Genomic DNA, 22,137 nt, shown 5'->3' with positions numbered 1-22,137 from the left:
AGTGCGCTGTGGCAACCTGCAGGTTCTCTGATGCATGTGCGAGTTAACAGAAATGGAAAGAAACCAGGTTTGATATCAGTGTACACAACATCACCAAAGTTCTTTTTTCTGTTGGAAAATTCCCACCATGAACCAAAAGGCACGATCTTCCCTAAAGAATGCAAATCTCCATTAGCATGTCTCTTGCCAATTAGCAGTAGAAGCACATGCAATCTATTTCAACCTAATACTGCTTCCTAAAAGGCTGTTTCTATTCCTGCCTATCTTAAAAAAAAAAATGTCTAATAGGGATACAAGTAAACCTAATTTCTCAACACCTTGCAAGTGAATCTTTGTTATTCAAGACAGTGTTTTTCTGTGTAGCCCTGGCAGACCTGGAACTCACTCTGTAGACCAGGCTGGCCTTGAACTCAGAGATTTGCCTGCCTCTGCCTCCTGAGTGCTGGAGTTAAAGGCATCAATTTTTAATGTAACTGCCTATGAAATTATGTGGATTGTTTTTGTATTCTGGTACAGGGTCTCACTATGTAGCCCTGACTAGCCTGGAACTCTCTATGTAGACCAGGCTGACCTCAAACTCAAAGGACCTATCTGCCTCTGCTTCTTGAATGCTGGGATTAACAGTGTGTACCACCATGCCCATCTCTGTATTTTGTTTTATGCTTTGAATTCCATTATTCTGAAAAGTACATTTAAGCAGATTGCAAAACAGCATAAAAAGAGTAATATTTGATTTAGCTGGATTTAGAGCATATGGATGAAAATATAACATTTACCCCCATGTGGGGGACCAGCCCTCACCTTTTCCCCCAGAGTACTCTTGAGCAGGGAGAAATGAAGAATATGTAGATAGAAATACAGAGAAGAGAGACAGTTAGAAACATAGGATAGCCTCGGGAGGGCCTGGGTCAAAACCCACCAGCCCCTTCTGTCTCTACTAAAGGGCTTTTAAAGGAATGCCAAGGGGTGTAGTGGGTAGCTGTTCCAGCTTTGAGATCTGTATGTGCCAGCTCTCTTGGTTCCTGGACCCTGGACGCTGGAGGTAGACCGAGCAGAGTTCTCCAGAGAGCACCACTGGACTGCGCTACACCTTTCCCAGACCCTGCAACCTATCCCTTTATTTGTAAGCTACCCCACAAAATTAACCTCCCTTTTAATTACGTGGAGTTTCCTTAATATTTCAACCAATAAAGAGGTAGAGCAAAAGACCTCTCCCCAACAGAACCAAGTGCAGACCGTCCCAAACACCTGGTGACCACGCATGTGGTCAAGCCATCCCCTAATGCAGCCCTGCTGTGTAAAGCAAACTCAGATCTCACTAGGAAACCTTTGTGGGCTCCCACATCCCCACTAATGCTGACCTCACTGCATTTCTTTTGTTTGACCCATTATAATATGTATTTTGCATATATATATTCATAGTTTCAGATGACCTAAGAGTTCAACCACATGCAAGTCTTCCAGCCCTCCTCTCCAAATATTAAGCATAAATGCCAGTATCTTCCCGGCTGTTAGTTGTACACGGATACATACTTCTGCTTCATCTTGTTCTGCATGGGCACACTTGAGAGGAAAATGTTATCAACACAGTGTGAAAAAGAAAACTACAGACACAAAGCAGAGTTTATTTTTCCCACTTGTTTCTAACTCTGCAGCACAAACATGCATACTTAACAGGAGCCGGCAAGATGAATAATACCCCGTTACAATGATAATTTAACCAAACTCTACTATTTTTCTGGTGTATTTAATTGGTGTTTTTTTTTTTTGTTTTTTTTTTTAAAAAAAAGGTAGGGAAAACATTTATGATTTGATTACATTTACTTATTTGTGTGGGAGGGAGGTACACACACGGAGGTCAGGAGACCAGCCATGGGGGTTCTTCCCTTCCAGTGTGTGGGTCCCTGGAATCAAATTCAGGCTGTCAGGCTTGGTGGCCAGGGCCTTTACCAACGAAGCCATCTTACCAGCAATGACTATGATTATTTTAATAAAGAATAATAAAAGTCAAATTGAAGCCAATTGTCAGTTCTTCTTTAAAAACATTTTTTTAATGGTCCAACAAAATCAGTTGGGGGCTTCCATCTGAATAAATGAGCCTGCAGCCTTCCCCACAAAATGCTCATAAAAAGTCTAAAGTGTATGAGACATTGCATGGGCCTCTTTCATGCCTGTGGTTTGTAGTTCCCAAGTGCTCAACATCTGGCATTTTCACTTCTGGGTGAGAGAAAAGGCATTCTGGTCCATCAGTTCCCCTACTCGCTCCTGGAGGACATTAACCAGCTCCGCAATGACAAAGACGTGTGTGTCATCAATGTCTTGAATGATGAACTTCTTCCCCAAGGCATTGGACTCATCCAAGTACAGCAAGAACTGCTTCATGGCGGGGTCACTGCAGAGACAAACACAGATTATAATAGGGCATCCTGTGGTCACCCACACCACAAAGACTGGAGCAATCACATTTGCACACGGTGAATTTTTAAGATGATTTTTAAAGTTCGGAACTATTATCCAATGTCTCACTTCCTCTCAGCTTAAAGGATTAATGACTTGTAGGCATGACTTCATGTTAGAAGTCCAGTTAGGACAACTGCAAGAGAAAGGCACAAGGAGAGACACCACGGCTCTCTCTGCAGTGTAACGGGGCCCAGAACTACAGCTCCCTTAACTGACTGAAAAAGCAATGTCCACACTCACCGACAGCACCGGGAGCAACGAAACGGGCAGAAGAGACAGTTCTAGGAGCCCACCGGGGTGGGCAAGGCCAGTGGAACAGGCTTCTTCCAGATGGTTGATGGACAGAGAAAGGGCCCGCCCACAGGACAGGAAGTCAGAGCCCTTGCTTCTCAGACTCACTTGCCCTCTGCCTGTATAAACGGGGTGAGGGAGGAAGGAGCAGGTGGTGGGAAGGGGAGAGGGGTGGCCAAGATCCTTAGTGTAGCGCGGTGCCCTGGAACCAAGCTGCTTCCTCCTGTCCTGGCAAACACGGCACCACAGGGACTCAGGCTGGGACCCTAGCCCTACTTCACTCCCCAAGCCCTTCTGTCCTTGACTGTCCTGGGTTCGACAAGACTCTCCAAACAGCCTATGAAAACCACACACTGTTTTCTTGAGGAATGTGCTTCCAACAGTGGGATGAATAGCTGGTTTGGACGCTCAATCAGTTCTAAATGTAATACAGTAACGAGGATAAATGGGAGGTCATAATAATAAAAACAGTAAAATTGACGTCTAAGTGAAGTGTAGTAGTTTGCTATTGCTTCCGCCCAATGCATCCACAGCTGATGCCAATTACTCTCAATAATTCCCTGCTACGAGGTGTTAAAAACAGCACTGGCTAAATGGTTGTAACACCCAGTATATCTACATTTTTCTAAATGAAATGAATTTACATCATTCAGTGAAGAGCTAAACCACTGGACCCAAGGAGTGCTGTGGCACTCCCCTCAGGGCCGAACCATGCTGCCAATGTTTTAAAAACCTTGGCCGATGGCACGTTAGCCCTCCAGCTCAGCTGCATCTTGTAATATCTTCATTGTAAGCCTTCCTGTCTTTCCCACATCCCAGTTAGGATTCACTGCTGCAGAGACCCAGACCCCAGAGGGCACTGGCCTCGGAAAGATTAGTGTAAGGGACATTTGCTATGACATGTAGGAAGCCTGGAATATTGTAATCTGAAGCCAGGAGTGAGGGTTGGGAGGCAGAGGCAGAGGCAGGAGGATCTCTGAGTTCCAGGACAGCCTGATCTACAGAGTGAGTTCTAGGACAGACAGGACTACACAGAGAAACCCTGTCTTGAAAAAACCCAAACCTAAAATCAACCCTCCCCCCACCCCCCCAAAAAAGAATATTTTTACCTGAATAAAGGCCTGCTTTTTTTTTTTTTTTTTAAAGTAGAGGGAAGGCTCTGGGAGACACCGACCAGCAAAGCAACTTTACAAGAACTCCTAACCCAGTGATTGTGTCTATATTTGGTTGAGATCCTGGGATCAGGAATGTTAGATAGGAAAAACATTCTCTGCCCTGGAAATGTAAAGGGCAGACACGATCATTCTGTCAGCTATAAACACTTTTCCCAGTGCACTGTAAGTTCGGTGTGAGGCCTGGGGAGTGTGGCTTGGAGGCAGAGCATCTGTGTGGAGGAGGGTCAAGCCCCAGCACCGCAAACAGAGGGGAACACTGTGAAAAGCCCAGAGAGTATCACGGTGAGCCCCAAATGATGCAGTTGGCTGTGAGACAAATGGGGAATTTTACTGCCCAACCATGTCAGCACCCTTCACCTAGCAGAAGGGCAAGTGTGGCTTGTGAATGGAAGCCATCCTTCCAGTGACACTTAGCCAACTGGTATGTATTTCTTGAAAACTTCTATCCCTGGGTGAGGGGGGAACGCAAACAGGCTCTCCAATCAGAGTCCAAGATGTGAGGGACGCCTAGGGAGGCTGAAGGTTTCTGGGTACCAACAATGAGGAAAAGCAGGCATAAGACACAGTGAGGTATCACAGCAGACTGTAAGGGCAGCGGGGGTAGTGATGGCCGGGGTGACGTGGCAGAGACAGCACATTTGGGGTTACAGAGTTAAGTTACGTTTTGTTTCCAAAAGCACTTTCTAAATTTAAGTTTTCCCAACCTCCTGAGATTTCACTTTGGAGTCCAGCAAATTGTAGGCACTGGATAAATATGTCAGTCAATTCTTTTTTTTTTTTTTTTTTTTGGAGCTGAGTATCGAACCCAGGGCCTTGTGCTTGGTAGGCAAGCGCTCTACCACTGAACTAAATCCCCAACCCAGTCAGTCAATTCTTAAGAGAAAGAAAGTAGTGGGGATCCAGAGTCCTCACCTCCTGGCCAGGGTTTACAGCTGCAGACACACAGCCCTAAGTGCTAACTGACCTCCAGCCTGCTGGAGCCTGGTGCAGCCTTAGCTCACACACGGGAAGCCTCACTTCAGTCTTCCTACCCATGTCTCTCCCTGTGGTGACAGAAAGGCTAAGAGAACATCGATCCCTTGGGATTTAGGCTGAGGTCACAAAATCTGATTCACTTCCCTGAACAGGATCTGTTCAGTACACACACATATGGATGTTTACACTTCCATCACAAAGGTGTAGGCACTGTTCTGGTTGCTTTGGAAACGTGGCCCTACTAAGGAAGTAAAGGTTGACAAGTCAAATATGGTGGAAGAAGAACCGACTGGTGCTCTCTTAGTTCCACTTGCTCCTCAAGTACACTAAAAGCTTCGAAGCCAGGCTGTAAGTGTTGGCTGGTTTCACACTCCACAGTCCTCCAGTTCGTTATTTATTGTACGGTCGAGTAGCTCAATTTCCATCTCCCTAACAAACTGTCTGAGGCAGCGCCAAACCGACTGGTAACTGCACACTAGAGGTCAATTTCAGCACCTAGAACTGAACATCGAGAGGCTGGGTGCATGTCTGCTTCAGTATCCGGAACTGCCTTGGTTGGCTATTTAAGAAAATGCTAGGTGTGAACCTGGGGATGATGGCGGGTCCCCAAAGAGATACTCTTTCACTACTTTCATCTTGCCATAAAGTACAAATTTTCAAGTTTTTCTTTGTTTTGAGGGGGTGGGGTAGGCTGGGAGGGAGCTTAGGACTGAATCACATAAAGCACAAGCTGGCTCGCTGAGCTGTACCTCCAGGCTCCTGGCCTTATACTGTGCTCTAAGATAAACCCTGGGAGAAAAGGAATCTTATAACGACCAGACGCTTTATATTTAAATTCATCAAAGGCAGAACTAAATGGCCGCCATTAACAGTCTGGCTTAACTGCTTTACTGTGGGCTACGTAAGATTTAAGAGGCTGCTGTTTTGGATTAAGAGCCTATACAGATCAGGCTAAAAATAAAATGCAATCATTCATGCTTAGTTTCCAAGTCACTAAGCTAGAACAACACTTTATCTGATCTGCAGAGAAACCAGAATTAGTGATGCAACAGATTTCTCCAACAGGCCTGTTCTGACATGATAATTAAGCTGCTTGGCTTGATCTATGCAAAACACCCCCTCCCCCGGTTAGCCAGTTGTTTTTCTATGGTTCTCCCTTTCCTTATTTTCGGGTGAAGGTTCTTGGGCTGGTGTGCAGCTAATGGCAGCAATGGTGAAGGAGTTGCAGAGCCTCAGGCTCTGCAATTGCTAAAAATTCTTCAAATCAGAGAAGGAAAAAAGAAATGTTACAGTAGTTGCAGTCTCAGGGGTGCACTGGGGGTGGGGTGGGAGGGGTGGGGTCAAGCAACCTATCCCTGATGATGAGGGATTGTACCCTATCATGGTATGTAATCCACCACTTCATGAAAACAACTCTCTATGCCCCCAGTATTCACCTTATCCGACATCTCCTGGTTCAGCCCTAATACCTTCCTGAACTCTTTCCTGTTTTAGATTACCTCCTACCTCAACAGCTCATTGTTTTTTAAAATGAATTTTAGAATCTCATTTTCCAAAGGTCTAAATCTGCATTATCTCTATAGTAGCCATGAATCACATGTTACTACACAGCATATGATATACCGTAAGAATACAAAGATACTGGACTTTGAAGATATTTTTTAAGACAGTACATGTGGATGGATCGATGATTTTGTGGCTAAGAGCACTTGTTGCTTTTGCAGAGGACCCAGGTTCAGTTCCCAGCACCCATACGGTGGCTTACAACCTGTTCCTATCTCCAGATCCAATGCCCTCTTCTGATCACCTCAGGCACCAGGCACAGATACAGGCAAGCACTCATACACATAAAATAACAACTGACTTGGGCTATCTGAGTTAAATACTTCACCTGTTTCATTTCACGCTTTAATGTAGTTACTAGGAAATTTAAGACGACAGATGTGGCTTAAACTGTGTTTCTACTGGCCAGTGCTGCTCCAAATGCTGCAGGTTTCCTACGATTTGACCTTGCTCCTCCCCCAGCTTTGCTCTCACAGTAAAAGCACCACCACCTACACAATGACTCACAACACAGAAACAGAACAAGAGACAGCAGCATTTTCAACAAAGGGAGAGCGTGTCCAGAGAGCAGGGCTTCCAAACAGTCAAGGGAAAGCTGGACAGAGTTCAAGCCTCAGCAGGCAGGGACAAAAGGCCTCTAGTTTAGGTTACTTTGAGGAACTCGGCTCTAGAAACTACTGCGGCTTCTTGCTTCCCCTTTGGAAGCTATGCTAAGGAGTTTAAAAACCTGCTCCAACTGGCTCTCATTTCTTTCCAAGGAGCACATTCTGTAGTGGCAAGGACTTAACCAAGTTCCTGTATTATTCTTTTACTTTTTAAAGACAAGGTTTCACTATACAGCCTTGGCAGGCCTGAAACTCACTATGTAGACCAGGCTGGCCTCGAACTCCTAAGAGATCAGCCTGCTTCTATCTCCTGAGAGATGGGACTAAAGAATTCTTCCTGAATTCTTCTAAACCTTAATCTAGGCAAGTGCTGAAGGTTTGAGAATAAAACCAGTTTCTCTAAACAAGGCTAATCTAATACACATGTCTCTGATAAAAAAAAATTGTTGGAAATAATGCTAATTACATTAATTTAGAAGACAATAAAATGTAACATTAGTGAGAAAACTTAGCAACAAAGTCTGTCCCACTCATAAGAAAGCTTATGGAAATTCAAGTTGAAGCCTTGATTTCATTTATATCAACAAAACAAAATTTTGGAAAAGGCACATATACATAACAAGATCCAATGTGTAAATTTAAAACTCATTAAGTTTTAAAACTACAAACCATTCTATAAGCACTCCTTTCAAGACGTTGACCATCTTTTCCCAGGCAGACGGTGCAGATGACCTCAAGAATGCTAAAATAAATAAATTTAATTTAATTTTAAAAGGATAAAGTGACATAAAATCCAAAAATTTCAACCTACTTTGGCGACTTACATCTGAAATGAAATAAAAAATTAAATGTCAGTATTAAAAAGCTAACATTAAGACATAACAGATATTCCCATTTTTACCAATGCTAAAGCAGATTACTTGGAATATTAATAAAGCACAAATCCTACTTGCAAACAAATTCTCGCCGGGCGGTGGTGGTGCATGCCTTTAATCCCAGCACTTGGGAGGCAGAGGCAGGTGGATCTCTGTGAGTTTGAGGCCAGACTAGTCTATGGAGAGAGTTCCAGGACAGGCTCCAAAGCTATACAGAGAAATCCTGTCTCGACCACGCTCCCCCAAACAAAACAAAACAAAATCAAATTCTACTCATGGCTGTTAATCCTTAAAAAGTAAGTTCCAAGCCAGTTGCAGGTGGTGCATGCTTTGAATCCCCGACCATCCAGGAGTACATAGAGACTCGGGCTCAGAACAACAAAAAAGCTCCATTCCAAATCAAGAAGCCCAACACAAGTTATATACATATGTTCATTATTCAAATGTTTTCTTTTTATATCCAAGAGAACGATATAAAGGCAAGATTCCAGGGAGGGCAGAAATTACAAAATGGTAATTCTGAAAAGGGCCTCAAAATCACAGTGATCCACAACCTCATTTTACTGATGAGACCAAGTACCTCATCAAGGTAGGTAATTTTAATTTACAAACATCTAGGTCTCCAGATCTTGTATTCTTTTGATCAGGAAACTACATCCTCCAAAGATCTGCATCGGAAGGTCCCTGAGTGAGAGCCAACCTAACGATCCCTTCAGTGTCTACACCCAGGCAGGAAAACCGTGACACAAGGCGTGACGGCCCCGCGGTCCCCACATCACAGGCCTCAGGAAGGGTGCGGGACTCCGACCCGCCCACAGGCCTGGGAGGCTCGGTGCCTTTCCTCCTCCTCCCCTCCTTTTTTCCGAGGAGCCCCCACGCAACCTACTTCTTCCAAGCGGCTCAGAGCCTGCAGCGCTCCTCCGCCCACACGCCCAGGAACCGTCGTGGCGTCGCCGACCCACTGCGCCTGCGCGGCGCGTCATCGCGCCCGCGACACTCTAGTGGGTGGGGCGATTCTCTGGGGGCGGGGCTCGGGGGGCGGGGACAAGCGCTCGGGGGCGGGATCACGTGCCTACAGCCGCTGGGCCAGGGCGCAGGTCACAAGTGGCCGCAGAGGGTGGGCTGTGCAGCCGGCTGTGTCCACCGGGAGCGGAGTCCAGGCGCTGGCAGGTAGGACCGGGGAGCGGGAGAGCGGGAGAGCAGGCTTGTGGGCGGGCAAGGGCGATGCTGCAGCTGAGGGCGGGGAGGACCGTAGTCTGCAGGGACACGGCGCCCCGTGAGGTCGCGCGGCCTCGGAGGGACCCGGTGACCCGCCGCGGCCCTTAGGGCCTGATTCTGGCCCTTTTCTTGATTGAAAGACCGCTGAGCTGCTCTGGTTGCTCCTGAGGCTTGGAGGACAGCACCTGCGTGCAGGTGAACCCTCCAGGGCTCTGTGATCTCATAAGCCACACCTGCGTCTTTCAGGCCACATCTTGCACGCCTTTGACCTCGGAGACTGATTAGTTGGAATGCTGATAGGTTTCTAAACCCAGTAACCGTCATTTTAAGGTGAAGGCCTCCAGCAGGTTCTGAAGTTAATCCCATTACCAAATTCTGATCTGTAGGCTTTTTATTATTAACAATTACTTTTTAAATTTTATTTGCTACGATATTTTGCCTGCATGTGTATCTACCCGTGAGGGTGTATGTCTGTGTGAAGGTGTCCGATCTTGGAGTTAGAGACAGTTGTTAGCTGCCATGTGGGTGCTGGGAATTGAACCGGGGTCCTTTTAACACCTAGCCTTCTCTCCAGACCCTGATCTGTAGTCTTAATGGAGCTGTGTTCTCAGCAGTTGAGGCAGGAGGTAGTTGCAGCTTCTTGGTCGTTATATTCCCACATTTAAACTCACGCTGATTTTTGCTTCACATGTGTCGTCTCTCTCTAACCAGCCTCGCGCCTTTCCACTTATTTCCCTCTCACAGTTCCTCAAATTGGTTTTAAAAATTTTTTATTGCGTTTATGTATGTATGTAGGTCGAGGCGGCGTGTGTGTGCCCGAGTGCACAGGTGGAGAGGTCAGAGGACAATTTGAAAGAGTTGGTTCTCTTCCAGCATGTGGATCCATGAGTTCACCAGGCTTGGCAACAAGCAAGTGCCTCATTTGCCGAGCCATCTTGCCAGCCCTGGTCCCTCAAACATTTTCCGGATGTACCCACCCCACGTTTACTCTTCCCAAGTGTCTTTACTTTCTTTCTGCTGCAGTGGTAATTCCCAGAGTTCTTTTAAACAGATAGCAACAAAGTGACTCTAAAGTTAAGTAGAAGTGGCAAGAATCTTAAAGAGCTCATCCTCAGAAGGATGCCTGAAGCTTAGAATTCTGTCTCTCTGATGCTGAGGCAGGAGAATCATGAATTGGAGGCCAGTCTGGGCTACATAGCAAGGTCCTATCTCAAAGATATAAAAGGATCAGAGCTGGAGCCTTTATGTGACCTGGCTTCAGGACTTGGTACTTGGTGTTCATAGCTAAACTTGCATCTTCCTGTGCTGCTTATTAGGATAGAGAAATAGGGATAGAGTCCAGAAACAGGCCTATGTTACATACATATAGTTAACTTTTGAATAAGGTACTGAGTTAATTCGTTGGTGAAAAGAACATTGTTCAACATTTTATTGGAACTATTGGATCTCCATATAGAAAAAAGTTCACTTATCGTCAAAATACATAAAAATTTAACTGGGCAGCAGTTAAGATCACTGGCTGCTCTTACAAAGGACCCATTTTTGTTTCCCAGCACCCACATGATGGCTCACAATCATCAATAGTTTCAATTACAGGGGATCTGCTACCCTCTTCTGGCCTCCAAGCTCACTGCACAAGTGTGGTACATGTACACACATGCAGGCAAGCCCTCATACATATAAATTAAATCTTGAGAAAATTAACTTGGAATGGGTCATAGACTTAAACATAAAATATATCACAAAACTGTCTTAGAATTGTAAGAAAAGATGGCATGATGTAGGCAATGTTTTTTTGGGGGGGGTTGTTTTTGTTTTACAGAGGGTTTCTCTGTGTAACAGCCCTGGCTATCCTGGAACTTGCTTTGTAGACCAGGTTGGCCTCAGACTCAGAGAGCTTGCCCTGCCTCTGCCTTCCGAGTGCTGGGATTAAAGATGCGCACCACCACAGGCACATAGTGGTTTTTCAGGATGTAAAATTCAATAACCGCAAACGAGAAGAAATTGATAAGATAGATTCTATCAAAGATGCTCATCAAAATGTAGTTTTAAGAAAATAGTCAGGTCACAGACTGAGAGATAGTTGGATCGTTTGGAGAGGATAGTTGCAGTGTGTCTGCACATACATTTGATAGAAGACTTACGTCCAGCATATATAAAGAACTGAAAGCCAACTTAAGCAGGCAAAAGACTGAAGAGATAATTCAACAAAAGAATGTATGAATGACTAATGTGCACTTGAAAAGGTGCTCAGCATGGTTTTCTGGAAATTTCATAGTGAATGATAGTGAGATCTGTAGTGTGCCTACCAAGAAGGCTAAAAGCAAGCATCAGCAAGCATGTCGGACAGCTGGAACCCTTGGCTTTGCTAGGTGCAATATAAAATGTTGCAGTTGTGCTTAAAAACATTGAACATTGTTTTCTGACCCAGCAATCTCACTCCTGGGGCATTTACTGAGTGAGTATGAAAACATGTCTGCAAAAATTTGTTTTACAATGCTCAGAGGAGCTTGTGGTAGGTAGAATGCTGCTGCCCGCCCCCCCCCCCCCAAATGCACATGCCACATTTCCTGGAACCTGTGATTATATTTAATGTAGATAGAAAAAGGCATTTCAAAAGCAGAATTAGGTTTACAGACTTTGAATAGATTTTTTTTAACGTAAAAATGATCCTTACTTAGTTTTATACAGGTATATAATAATGTATTTGATCATATTTACTCCTCATCACCCTCTCTTATTCCCTTCAGGTACCAGTTTCCTTGATTAGTGTTAGAAGGCTCCATATTGGCTTTCTCTGTCCCCATTCCCCCTCTTCCTGTCTCACTATGTAGACCTGCCTGGCCAGCCTGGAACTCTCTATGTAGCCCACACTAGCCTCGAACTCACAGAGATCCACTTGCCTCTGCCTCCTGAGTACTGGGATTAAAGGTGTGTGCCACAATGCCTGGCTTAAATTTGTTTAAAAACAATTACAAATTTGGCATACTATTACTTGGCATTATACAGCTGACAGCATCACGTGACAGAGTAAGTTCAGAATCCTGCAGTGACCCCTTCTTCCATACTCTCAGTAGAATGCCTTGACAAAACCAATAAGAAGAAACCTGAGACGCACTCAAAACGAATCCCCCCAGCCTGGCAATGATGGTGCACACCTGCAGAGGCAGGCAAAGCTCTCCAAGTTCGAGGCCAGGCTGGTGTACACAGCAAGTTCTAGGACAGCCAAGGCTACACAGAGAAACCCTGTCTCAAAAAATTAATTTCCCCAGTAGACATTTGTAGAGCACTCTGCCTGTTCTTTCCAACTACATCTGGGACAGTCGTCAAAATAGAACCCATTCCGTGCTTTAGCATAGACCCAGGCAAGATTGGAAAAGAGTTGTGTTTGTTGAATCCCATAGCATGAATCTTAAATGGTTTTATTAATAAAATCAAACCTGAGGCCAGTTATTGGGGTGAATGCTGGAAGATAGAGAAGCAGAACAAGCCACAGCTTCCTCACCTTGCCAGTTCCTCAGCTGATCCTGTTTCCTCAGACTGGAAGCCTCTGAGTCCTCATCCAGAATGGGTCTCAGCTGAACTGCTGCTAGAAGCCTAAAACCTTAACTAGCCAAATGCTTCTAGTTTCTGGCCTTCACGCCTTATACACCTTTCTGCTTTCTACCATTACTCCCTGGGATTAAAGGCGTGAGTCACCATGCTTGGCTGTATCCTTGAACAGATGGATTTCTGCCTCTGGAATGCTAGGATTAAAGGCGTGTGCTACCACTGCCTATCCTCTATGTTTAATATTGTGGCTGTTCTGTCTCTGACCCCAGATAAGTTTATTAGGGTACACAATATTTCGGGGAACACAATACAACCACAGAATCCTGCTCTTAACCACAGTGGAATTAAGCTAGAAATAATATAGACATCTGGAGAAATCCAAACTGTTTGAGAATTAATCCCACTCTTTATGGGTTTACTGAGCTTTGATGGGATAGTCTTGAAGGACTGTATTCCAGGAAACAGGCTGGAAAATGTCTTCCCATGACACCAGGGAAACGGTGTGAAACTTGGTTTTACCAGTAGCATAAATAGGTGGACCTTAGAACTGTGTGTGTATGTGTGTGTGTGTGTGTATGTATGTATGTATGTATGTATGTATGTATGTATGTGTACACGTGCATGCAGGGATGTGACTGTCAATGTCAAGTGACTTTAATCACCCTCCACCTTATTTTAAGAAAATTTGTATCGCTATTTTATTTAGTATTTGTGTGTGTGTGTGTCGGGGGGGGGGGGGGTATGTGTGCTGCAGGACCTGCATGAATATTGATGACATGCAGTTCATTCTCTTTCCACTATGTGCATCCTGGGGACCCACTCGGGCTTGGTGGCAGGCACTTTCCCTTCACTGAAGGATCTCTTTGGCGACATCTTAGTTTTTGAGACAGGATTTCTCCCTAAACCTGGAGTTGACCAATTTGTCTAAACTTTCTGGCCAGTAGCAAGCCCCAGAAAACCTCCTGTTGCTTCCACAGCACTTTGATCATATCCATAGCACTGGGATCATAGGCACATGCTGCTGCCCACACTTGTAACACGCCTCCAAACTCAGGTCCTCATACCTTCCTTACAAGCATTTTACTGGCTGAACCAGCTCTAGAGCCTTGGACATTAAAACTCTTTAAGTCCAGCTTTTGAGCCCATCAATTGGAAGGGTCTGTGATAGTTTGTGGAGATATTTCACACTGCATATAGATCAGAGGACACAGGACTCTCACAGGAAACAGCTCACAAGAGATGAGCTCTTAATCAAAGATGATAAACCCTGAGTCAAACATACCACCACAAGGGCCAGGCAGCCCTAACTACTAGAAATAGAATTCCAACACAGTGACTTATATTTACAGAAAGTGCTTAGGCGGCAGAGGCAGGTGGACCTCTGTGAGTTGGAGGCTAGCCTGGTCTACAGAGTGAGTTCCAGGACATCCAGGGCTATGTAGAGAGACCCTGCCTAAAAAACAGTCTATAAAATGTCAAGGTGTGTACATTAGCTCCTTGTAACATCACATACCGTCCTGAGACCTAACGGTCCAAACGGCCATTAATGACTCAGCAGTCAGCAGATCCGTAGGGCCAGTTGGGGCTGGTTAGACTGCAGTGGCCTCACTTGCCTAGTGGTTAATGCTGGCTGGTGGCTAGCATTTGCTGGCTGCCTTAGTGGGAATTTGCTGCTTCTCTCCATGGCTGTTGGACCTTCATTTATCAAGAGCAAACATGCATTATATATGCTTATGATCTTTAAAGGATGTTTAAAAACATTAAATGTGGGGTTGGGGGTTTAGCTCAGTGGTAGAGTGCTTTCCTAGCAAGCACAAGGCCCTGGGTTCGGTACCCGCCCCCCCCAAAACAAAACAAAACAAAACAAAACAAAAAACTCATTAAATGTCCATGTTGGGATTCTGCTTAATAACTTTATTTTTCCTGATCTCCCATTAATTACTACTCAGAATTGAACATAACTCAAAGGATAATGAAAGTGCCAGCAAAATGTATCCTTGTAAAGTCTGCTTTAATTTCTGGGGTGGACCCTTAGTTGAGATGTTTTTTCTCAGTTTTGAGTACTCTAACTGCTGGCAACCCACTGTGGTAGTGATATGTCCTTAGGGTCAGAAGAAAGAGTTTTAAGTATATACCAAATTACCCTTGTTATATTACTTTCCTGCACAGGATGCCCCTTGTGATAGTGACATGTCCTTAGGATTAGAAAAAAGATTTTTGTTTTGTTTTTTCCGAGACAGGGTTTCTCTGTGTAGTTTTGGTGCCTGTCCTGGATCTCGCTCTCTAGACCAGGCTGACCTCGAACTCACAGAGATCCGCCTGGCTCTGCTGCCCGGGTGCTGGGATTAAAGGCGTGCGCCACCACCGCCCGGCAGAAAAAAGGGTTTTAAGTGTATACCCAGTCATCCTTGTCATATTACTGTCCTACACAGGATGCCCTTTGGTGCCTATTGTATCATCTGCTGCAGAAGAATAGGAACCTCTGCTCCCCGTTTAAAGCGTCACACGTCCTGGAGAAATATCCGTGAGTACGGTTCAAGGAGCACCATTTTCTAGTAGACATGTTGATGGGATTGCGGCCACTCACTCTCCTGGAGTGCGTGACAACGCTAACAGCCCATTCTGAATCTCACTTGCTTATGTCCTCTGTACTGATGGGTCACACTACGTTTGTGAGCCCAGAGCCACACAAGATCTGTCCTCTCAGGAACTCTTAGCCCCCCTTGTTTGTCCTGTTAATTCCTGCTCACTTTTCCAAACTTAAGTACCACTGTGTTCTCATTCAGCACATGCCTACTAAGCCCTTGCAGAGCCAGGGACCTCGACTAGGTCCTGGGGATACAGTGCTGAGCAAGGAGAACCTTCTCCTTGCCCCGTGGAGGCGTGGGATCTTCTCTGGTCTGGCCCACATTGTCGCCTGGCACCTTAGGGCAGGGTGGAGTCACCCTTTGCCATTGAGTAGAATCAGTGTGGGACTTGTTTAAGTGTCTGGCTTCGCCCATGGACTGAGCTCGGAGAGCAGTGTCTTGTTCATTATTCCGTCCCATTGCTTACTTCATCTGTGTCATGCAGGACGTGTTCCCGCAGTGTTTGTTACCAGAAGGATGAAACAACATACCTCCCCTGAGCACTGATTCTTTAATTTGTCTAGCAAGTGCAGGATGTTTGAGTACACTGTGAAGATGTGTCTTTGCCAAGGCACCTTCTGATTGGTTTAATAACGAAAATAGCTAGGCAGGAGAGGATAGGCAGCATTTCTGGGGAGAGAGAAGAAGAGGAAAAGGAATTTACGTGTGTAGGAGATGCCAGGGAAACACTGAAGAGGTTGGACATATGGTACAGAGTAGAGGTAACCAAACCTCGTGGCAGAACATAGATTAAAAAAGCAGGTTAGTTTAAGTTATAAGAGCTAGTGGGATAAGCCTAAGCTAATGGCCAAGCTTTCATAATTAAGTCTTCATGTTGTTATTTGCAGCTGGTGATCCAAAGATAGTCTGACAACAAAGCCAACTACAAACAAGGCTGACCTTGTTCATCCTTCATTTATTGACAGCATGTATTGACCATCTACTCTGCACCAGGTCCTCTTTTCAGCTCTGAGGTTACAGTGTTGAGTAAGATGAAGTCTCTGTCCTTAAGCTGTTTCCTTTGAAGCTTTAAGATAGACTGTTGGAGTTGGGTATGGTGGAGCATGCCTTTAATGCCTTTAATCCAAGTGTTCAGGAAAGAAAGGCCAGCCCCAAACATAGAGAGCAGGCTAGCTGGGATTACATAGTCAGACCCTGTCTCCCCAAACAGAACTAAACAAAAGTATGTTGGACTGGCAAGGTGACTCAGCGGATAAGAACTCTTTCTGTGCAAGCGTGAGGACCTGAATTCAATCCCCAGAATCCATCTAAGTAAAAAGCTGGGTGTAATATATGCACCTGTACCTCCAACACTAAGAAGTGTGGGGCAGAGATAAGATCGTTGGGGATTTCTGTCTGCCAGCCTAGCTTCAAGGACTGTGAGAGGCCCTGTTTCAGTGGGATAAAGCAAAGAGCATAGAGAAGGATTGATGTCCTCCAATGGCCTCCATGCACCATGCGTGGGCATGTGCACCTGTACATGAGAGAGACATGCGTTGCGCGCACACACACACACACACACACACACACACACACACACACACACACACGTTTACAGTAGATGTTTACGGAATTCTAGGGAATTCTGATTCTGAAGTTTACATATAAAAATAAGCAGGAGCAGCAAAGCATGCTTTCTACCTTCTTTCTCTCAGCATTCCCAGTATAGCAAACTTGAGAACATTGCGTTTACCTCTAGTGGGGGAGAAAAAGAGAGGGAGGGACGGCAGGAAGATTGCAGAGGAACATTCCAGGAGGCTGGGGTGTAGCTCGGGAAGAGCCTGTGCTCACATACACAGACCCTGTGTTTGATGCCCAGCGTTGAGAGGCACACTGAAAGGCCAGTAAGAAGCCACAGGTGGTAGCATTAGAGAAGAAAACGCTGGATGCTCCCCGAATCTCCATGTTGAAGGCCAGAAGAGGACACCAGAGGGCCATCTTGGAATCAGAACTGTCCCAGAGAGTTGCAGGCAGGAAGCTCTGTGTCTCACCTCTGCAGACCTCCTCATCCCTGTTCTTGACCGACTGTGAAGGCCTATGAGCTCCTGGGGGAAGTGTCTCCCTTCTAGATCTCCATGTGTGGCCAGCCTTCCTGCTCAGCAGTCCAGGGTTTGAACACTTTGCAATGGGTGTGCACTAAATAGGCAACGGTCTGCTAGTAAGATTTAAAAACAGATGTTTAAAATGTTTCCAAGGTCCAAACAGAAGTTTATACTCCTGTTGCGTGTATTTTAAGTGGGGCCTTGTGATCTCTGTGCTTCAGCTACCAAATACACTGTGATTATTTGGAGGAAAAGTCATTTTAATGTTTCTACTCGACAGAGAGTTCCTCTGTAGTGGCTGGGAAGCTTGGTGACTTCCTAGTGGTCACACTCAGTGCAAATCTGTGAACCCTACACTGTACCCATTGTATCCCTTGTGACTTAGTTTGGGGGAACAGAACAGGAGCTTGAAGGATGAGTGTGGAAGCCATAAGCATAAATCATATATTTTCCTCAGTGTTGCCATGTATTAGAGTGGCTGATAATAAATATAATATATAATGTAATGTATTACCTATATAACAAGAATACAGTTTTTGACCCAGTTATACACAAAAGGTTTACACTGTTGCCTATTTCTTGTCATACTTTAAAAATGAAATCACATTGATTTTTCCTCTTTCTTTTTGAAGGAAATATAATAAGAGTCACTGGATCCCTCCTTTTAGGGTGAGTATCAGTGAACAGTTAATGGCATCATGACACTACTGTTGGAAATCTCAGCAGAAATGACTTGTAGGTAGCATGGAGTAGCCATAGATATGGAATGTCAGAAGGTTGAACATTCCTTTGTAGAGGAACATATGTGTACATATTTACAAAATGTGTAGGGGCATTGTATATAGTAGATTCAAACTAAGAATGCCCTAAGTGTCCATTTGCAGGGGAGTGTTTACGTCATGAGGGAACCGTATGTACAGACGACAGTGTGTGTGAGTCACACAAACACAGTCTGAACAGAAGAACACATCTCAAAATCAGGCCACACAGAACACTGTTGTTTAAGGATGTGCACACAGATGGCAGATACATGATGCAAAGCAATGATGTGGTGATTATTGCTACTGATTGGCCGTGAAAGAATGAGAGAGCGCACTGTGGGCCTTGGGGCACTGCTAATCTTCTATTTCTTCCTTGGATATAATCATGCAGCCACTTGCTGTTATTTTAAACTGAGATGAGTGTGTACACATATGTCCCTATGTGTGCATATACATGTAAAATGACACTTGTGTGCTACTGTATGCTGTGTTTCCTAGTAAAATAGAAAACAGCTCACTGTGAAAAGTGCTTGAGTCATATTTAGAACCCAAGTTATGATGAGTTTTTTGTTTCTTTTTAGGGGCTCTTTATTTCTTACATATGAAGTTCTGGCCCTGAAAAAGTCTTTAACATTAGACACTCAGGTGGTGGAAAGAGAAAAAATGAAGTCTTACATCTATGTGCACACAGTTCCTATGGACAAGGCAGAAAATCGTGGTAAGATACCTCCATCCTTCTACAAGGGAAGCTAGCTATTGAATGTAGAAATGGGTCTGTGTAGAGAACCATGCTGACAGGGTAAGCTCAGCCTTCTGGAAGAGTCAGCAGAGCCAGGCTCCTAAGTATCTTAGTCACCATTCTGTTGTGGTGAGAAGAGGCTGTGACCAAGACAGCGCTTATACACGGAAGCATCTGACTGGGGGCTTACAGTTTCAGATCATCATGGCAGGGAGCATGGTGCTGGAGCAGTAGCCAAGAGCTACATCCTGATCCGGAGACAGGTGGAGAGACTGGGCCTGGCCAGGGCTTTTGAAACCTCAAAGCCCAACCCCAGTGACACACTTCCTCGAACAAGGCCACACCTCCTAATCCTTTCCAACAGTTCCATACCCTGGTGACTAAGCATTCAAATATATGAGCCTATGGGGACGGACCACTGTTATTCAAGCCACCCCATGAAGCATTAACTGATGACTAGATTTGGGGTTTCTGTGTTTCCCCAGGTCTTCAGCTCCTTTAGAACAGAGTAAGAATGGCCAAAGCCCTCTGTCCCTGAGTTCCTTCTTCAGTGAGGCCATCAGTTCAGTTTGGCAAGTACACATGCTTGTTTTATCAGCTCAGAGTCCATCATACTGCAGGGTGACTCATGCAGTCGAACTCATGAAACACACTGAGAAATACGAATTCACCGTATTTATTGCTGCCATCTGTCACAGAGGCTGAGAGGTCTGTCCATGCTGGTTAGGACATCCCCTTCTCAATGTAGAGGTTGCTTGCAGGCCTCTTTGTTAGTTGATAGATGTGGTAGTTTAGCTCAGAAGAGAGTCTTTTCCTTAGCTCTGGGCAGCCTGGTGAGCCCCCACCCTACCCTGCCTTGCCTCTGTCTGTCCTAAGATGTCAGCCCTCACCTGCCTGCATGGGATGGGCTCCTCTGCTCCTTCTGAACTCTGTATTATCACCACCCCATCTTTATTGCATTACCTCCCCGGACTTCAGCATCCACTAGGGCCACTTACAGTTTCAGTGTGGAGACTGTTACCACCTCTTACAATTTACCTGTCTGGTGAGGCTCAACCTCACCTTAAAGCATTTCCAAGTTCAGTTCTAGGTCAGCAATTTACAAGGAACATTCTTGTGAATATTAGTCAGCTTCCGTTATTCAGGAGGGATAACTGTAGTTATTGTTCTCATTTTCTCCTTGACCTTTTCCTGGAGTCCAGGCCGTCTGTGTTCCCATAATAAATACTTGCGTTTTCAGGGACAATAAGAGGTCGAAGGTGGGTTTTTGGTTTGTTTGTTTGTTTGTTTTTATGTTCTTTGCGATTAACTTTGGAGCCTGGTGTATCTATTTCTTTTTGAGGTAGTGGAGTGCGGTATTGAGAGTGCACACTTGGTCTTACTTGCTGCCATCATTTTAGGGCTTGTTTGGCAGGCCAGAAAAGGACTTCACAGAGCAGTAAGGAAAGTGTTGACAGCATCAGCCAGGGTGCTGCGGAGCCCATTTGCTGGTACGTGTAGACACGTGAGTCCTCATCACTGGTCTGGAAGTTGTGTGGACAGCCACCCCAAGACTAAAAAACATTCTTATGCTCATATTTTATTAACTATCGGAATCTGGCTGAGGAACATCCTCTTGGCTGTATTTAATTTTACAGCTAAGGGCTTTGAACAGTTTTCCATTTTTGTGTCTGTATTAAGATAGTTGTAAGCAACTGCTGAGAATGAATATTCTTTTACAAAATATTCAGAATTTAAAATTTGTAAGAAAATCACTCCATGCTTTCTCATACTGAAACTATTGCATCAAAAATGTGAATTTTATTTTTATAATCAATCAAATCTCCAATTTGGAGTTCGCTTGAAAATGCTGTCCTGGCTGGGCATGATAGTGCATGCTTTTAATCTTAGAGCTTGGGAGGCAGAGGCAGGTGAGTCTCTGAGTTCAAGGCCAGCCTGGCCTACAGAATGAGTTCCAGGACAGCCGGGGATACACAGAGAAACCCTGTCTTGAAAAATCAAAAACATAAAACTAAAATGCTTTACATCCCAGTCTCTTTACAAAGTTGATATCATGAAGAATAGACAGGAGAATTTTCTAAAAACATCTATAAAACCGTTTTACAGTGAACATTTGTATGTGGAGTTTACCTGGATTTTAGATTTTTGTGAATGCTCCTAGATGTGATAATAACATCATGATTATATGAAAAGAAATAAATTTGTTTTTTGTTTTGTTTTGTTTGAGACAGGTTCTTTCTACCTAGCCCTGGCTGTCCTGGAACTCACTCTATAAACCAGGCTGGCCTCAAACCCAGAGTTCTGCCTGCCCCTGCCTCCCAAATGCTGGAATTACAGGCGTATGCCACCACACACAGCAATAAATTTGTTCTTAGGAGACACAGGTTGGACCTGAGAGGGTAAGAAGTTATTGTGTCTGCAGAGGTAGTTTACACACATGCAGATGATTCAGTGGCAGATTGACAGTTGTTGGTGCCAACGTGAGAGGTATGTGGGTGATCGTGAAACTGTGCTTTCAGTTCTTTCTATATTGAGTCTGCCTCAAACTCACGTTTAGTGGATGAGAGAAAAAATGACCACATAACAAAAGATAACATACAACATTAAAAGTACACATGGAATACTCGTAGTAAATATAAAAAATAATATGACAGCTAAGATCAAACATTTGGTTATCATCTGTATCTGCGTTTAACATTTTGGAGCTGGGAAGATGGCTCAGTCAATACAGCGTTGCCCTTCATGTGTGAGGATCATAACCCAGAACCTCCATAAAGAGCCGGTGATTGGAGCCCACGCCTGTGGTCTCAGCACTTGGGAGGCAGAGACAGGAGGCTCGATGGGGCTTCCTGGCCAGACAGCCCAGCGGGATTGGCCAGCTGCTTCAATGAGAGTTTTGATTCAGAAATATGAGGTGCATATAGTGTGCACACAGAAATGTGCAATATGCATACTCCATGCAATATGCATACTCCATAGATGTCCAAGTGTTGTCGTAAGTGTTGATGTTGCCGTGTCTTTTGTGTGTCGTGTCCTTTTGGCAAAGACTCTTTCAGCACAGTTGACATAGAAGATCATGACTGTGCCGTGTGGCTGCTCCTGAGGAAGAGCCGGGAAGATGATAAGGCTGCCCGACTGAAGGCTGTGCAGGAGATGTCGGAGGCCCACCACTGGCACAGTAAGGAGGCTGGAAGAGAGAAGGGGGCGAGGTTACGGGAGGGAAGAGTCAGGCAGTCTGAATATGGGAACACACA

At 44.9% G+C, this 22,137-nt stretch overlaps 2 protein-coding genes across 3 annotated transcripts in view; one reads left to right on the top strand and one right to left on the bottom strand.

Annotated features, from left to right (window-relative positions):
• Positions 1-1,592: 1,592 nt before the first annotated feature.
• Positions 1,593-8,918, bottom strand: Gtf2h5 (general transcription factor IIH subunit 5). Its single transcript, XM_036169272.1, has 3 exons — positions 8,831-8,918; positions 7,739-7,811; positions 1,593-2,392 (listed from the first exon to the last, which is right to left on the bottom strand). Exons 2-3 carry the CDS (start codon positions 7,771-7,773, stop codon positions 2,212-2,214), a joined length of 216 nt encoding a protein of 71 aa, XP_036025165.1. The 5' UTR covers positions 7,774-7,811; positions 8,831-8,918; the 3' UTR covers positions 1,593-2,211.
• Positions 8,919-9,010: 92 nt separating this feature from the next.
• Serac1 (serine active site containing 1) overlaps positions 9,011-22,137 on the top strand; it is a 40,782-nt gene continuing 27,655 nt past the window's right edge. Inside the window, exons 1-6 of one of the 2 annotated variants that reach the window (XM_036168841.1) lie at positions 9,011-9,114; positions 15,147-15,238; positions 18,016-18,052; positions 18,726-18,862; positions 20,284-20,373; positions 21,930-22,061. In XM_036168841.1, the coding sequence (XP_036024734.1) occupies positions 15,148-15,238; positions 18,016-18,052; positions 18,726-18,862; positions 20,284-20,373; positions 21,930-22,061 (487 nt within the window). In that variant the 5' untranslated portion in view covers positions 9,011-9,114; position 15,147. The remainder of the gene's footprint in view (positions 9,115-15,146; positions 15,239-18,015; positions 18,053-18,725; positions 18,863-20,283; positions 20,374-21,929; positions 22,062-22,137) is intronic. The other variant, XM_036168842.1, reaches the window with a different exon arrangement.

Source organism: Onychomys torridus, chromosome 19 (assembly GCF_903995425.1).
Source record: "Onychomys torridus chromosome 19, mOncTor1.1, whole genome shotgun sequence".
Taxonomy (NCBI): Eukaryota; Metazoa; Chordata; class Mammalia; order Rodentia; family Cricetidae; genus Onychomys; species Onychomys torridus.
This window is presented reverse-complemented; position numbering and strand designations above follow the sequence as displayed.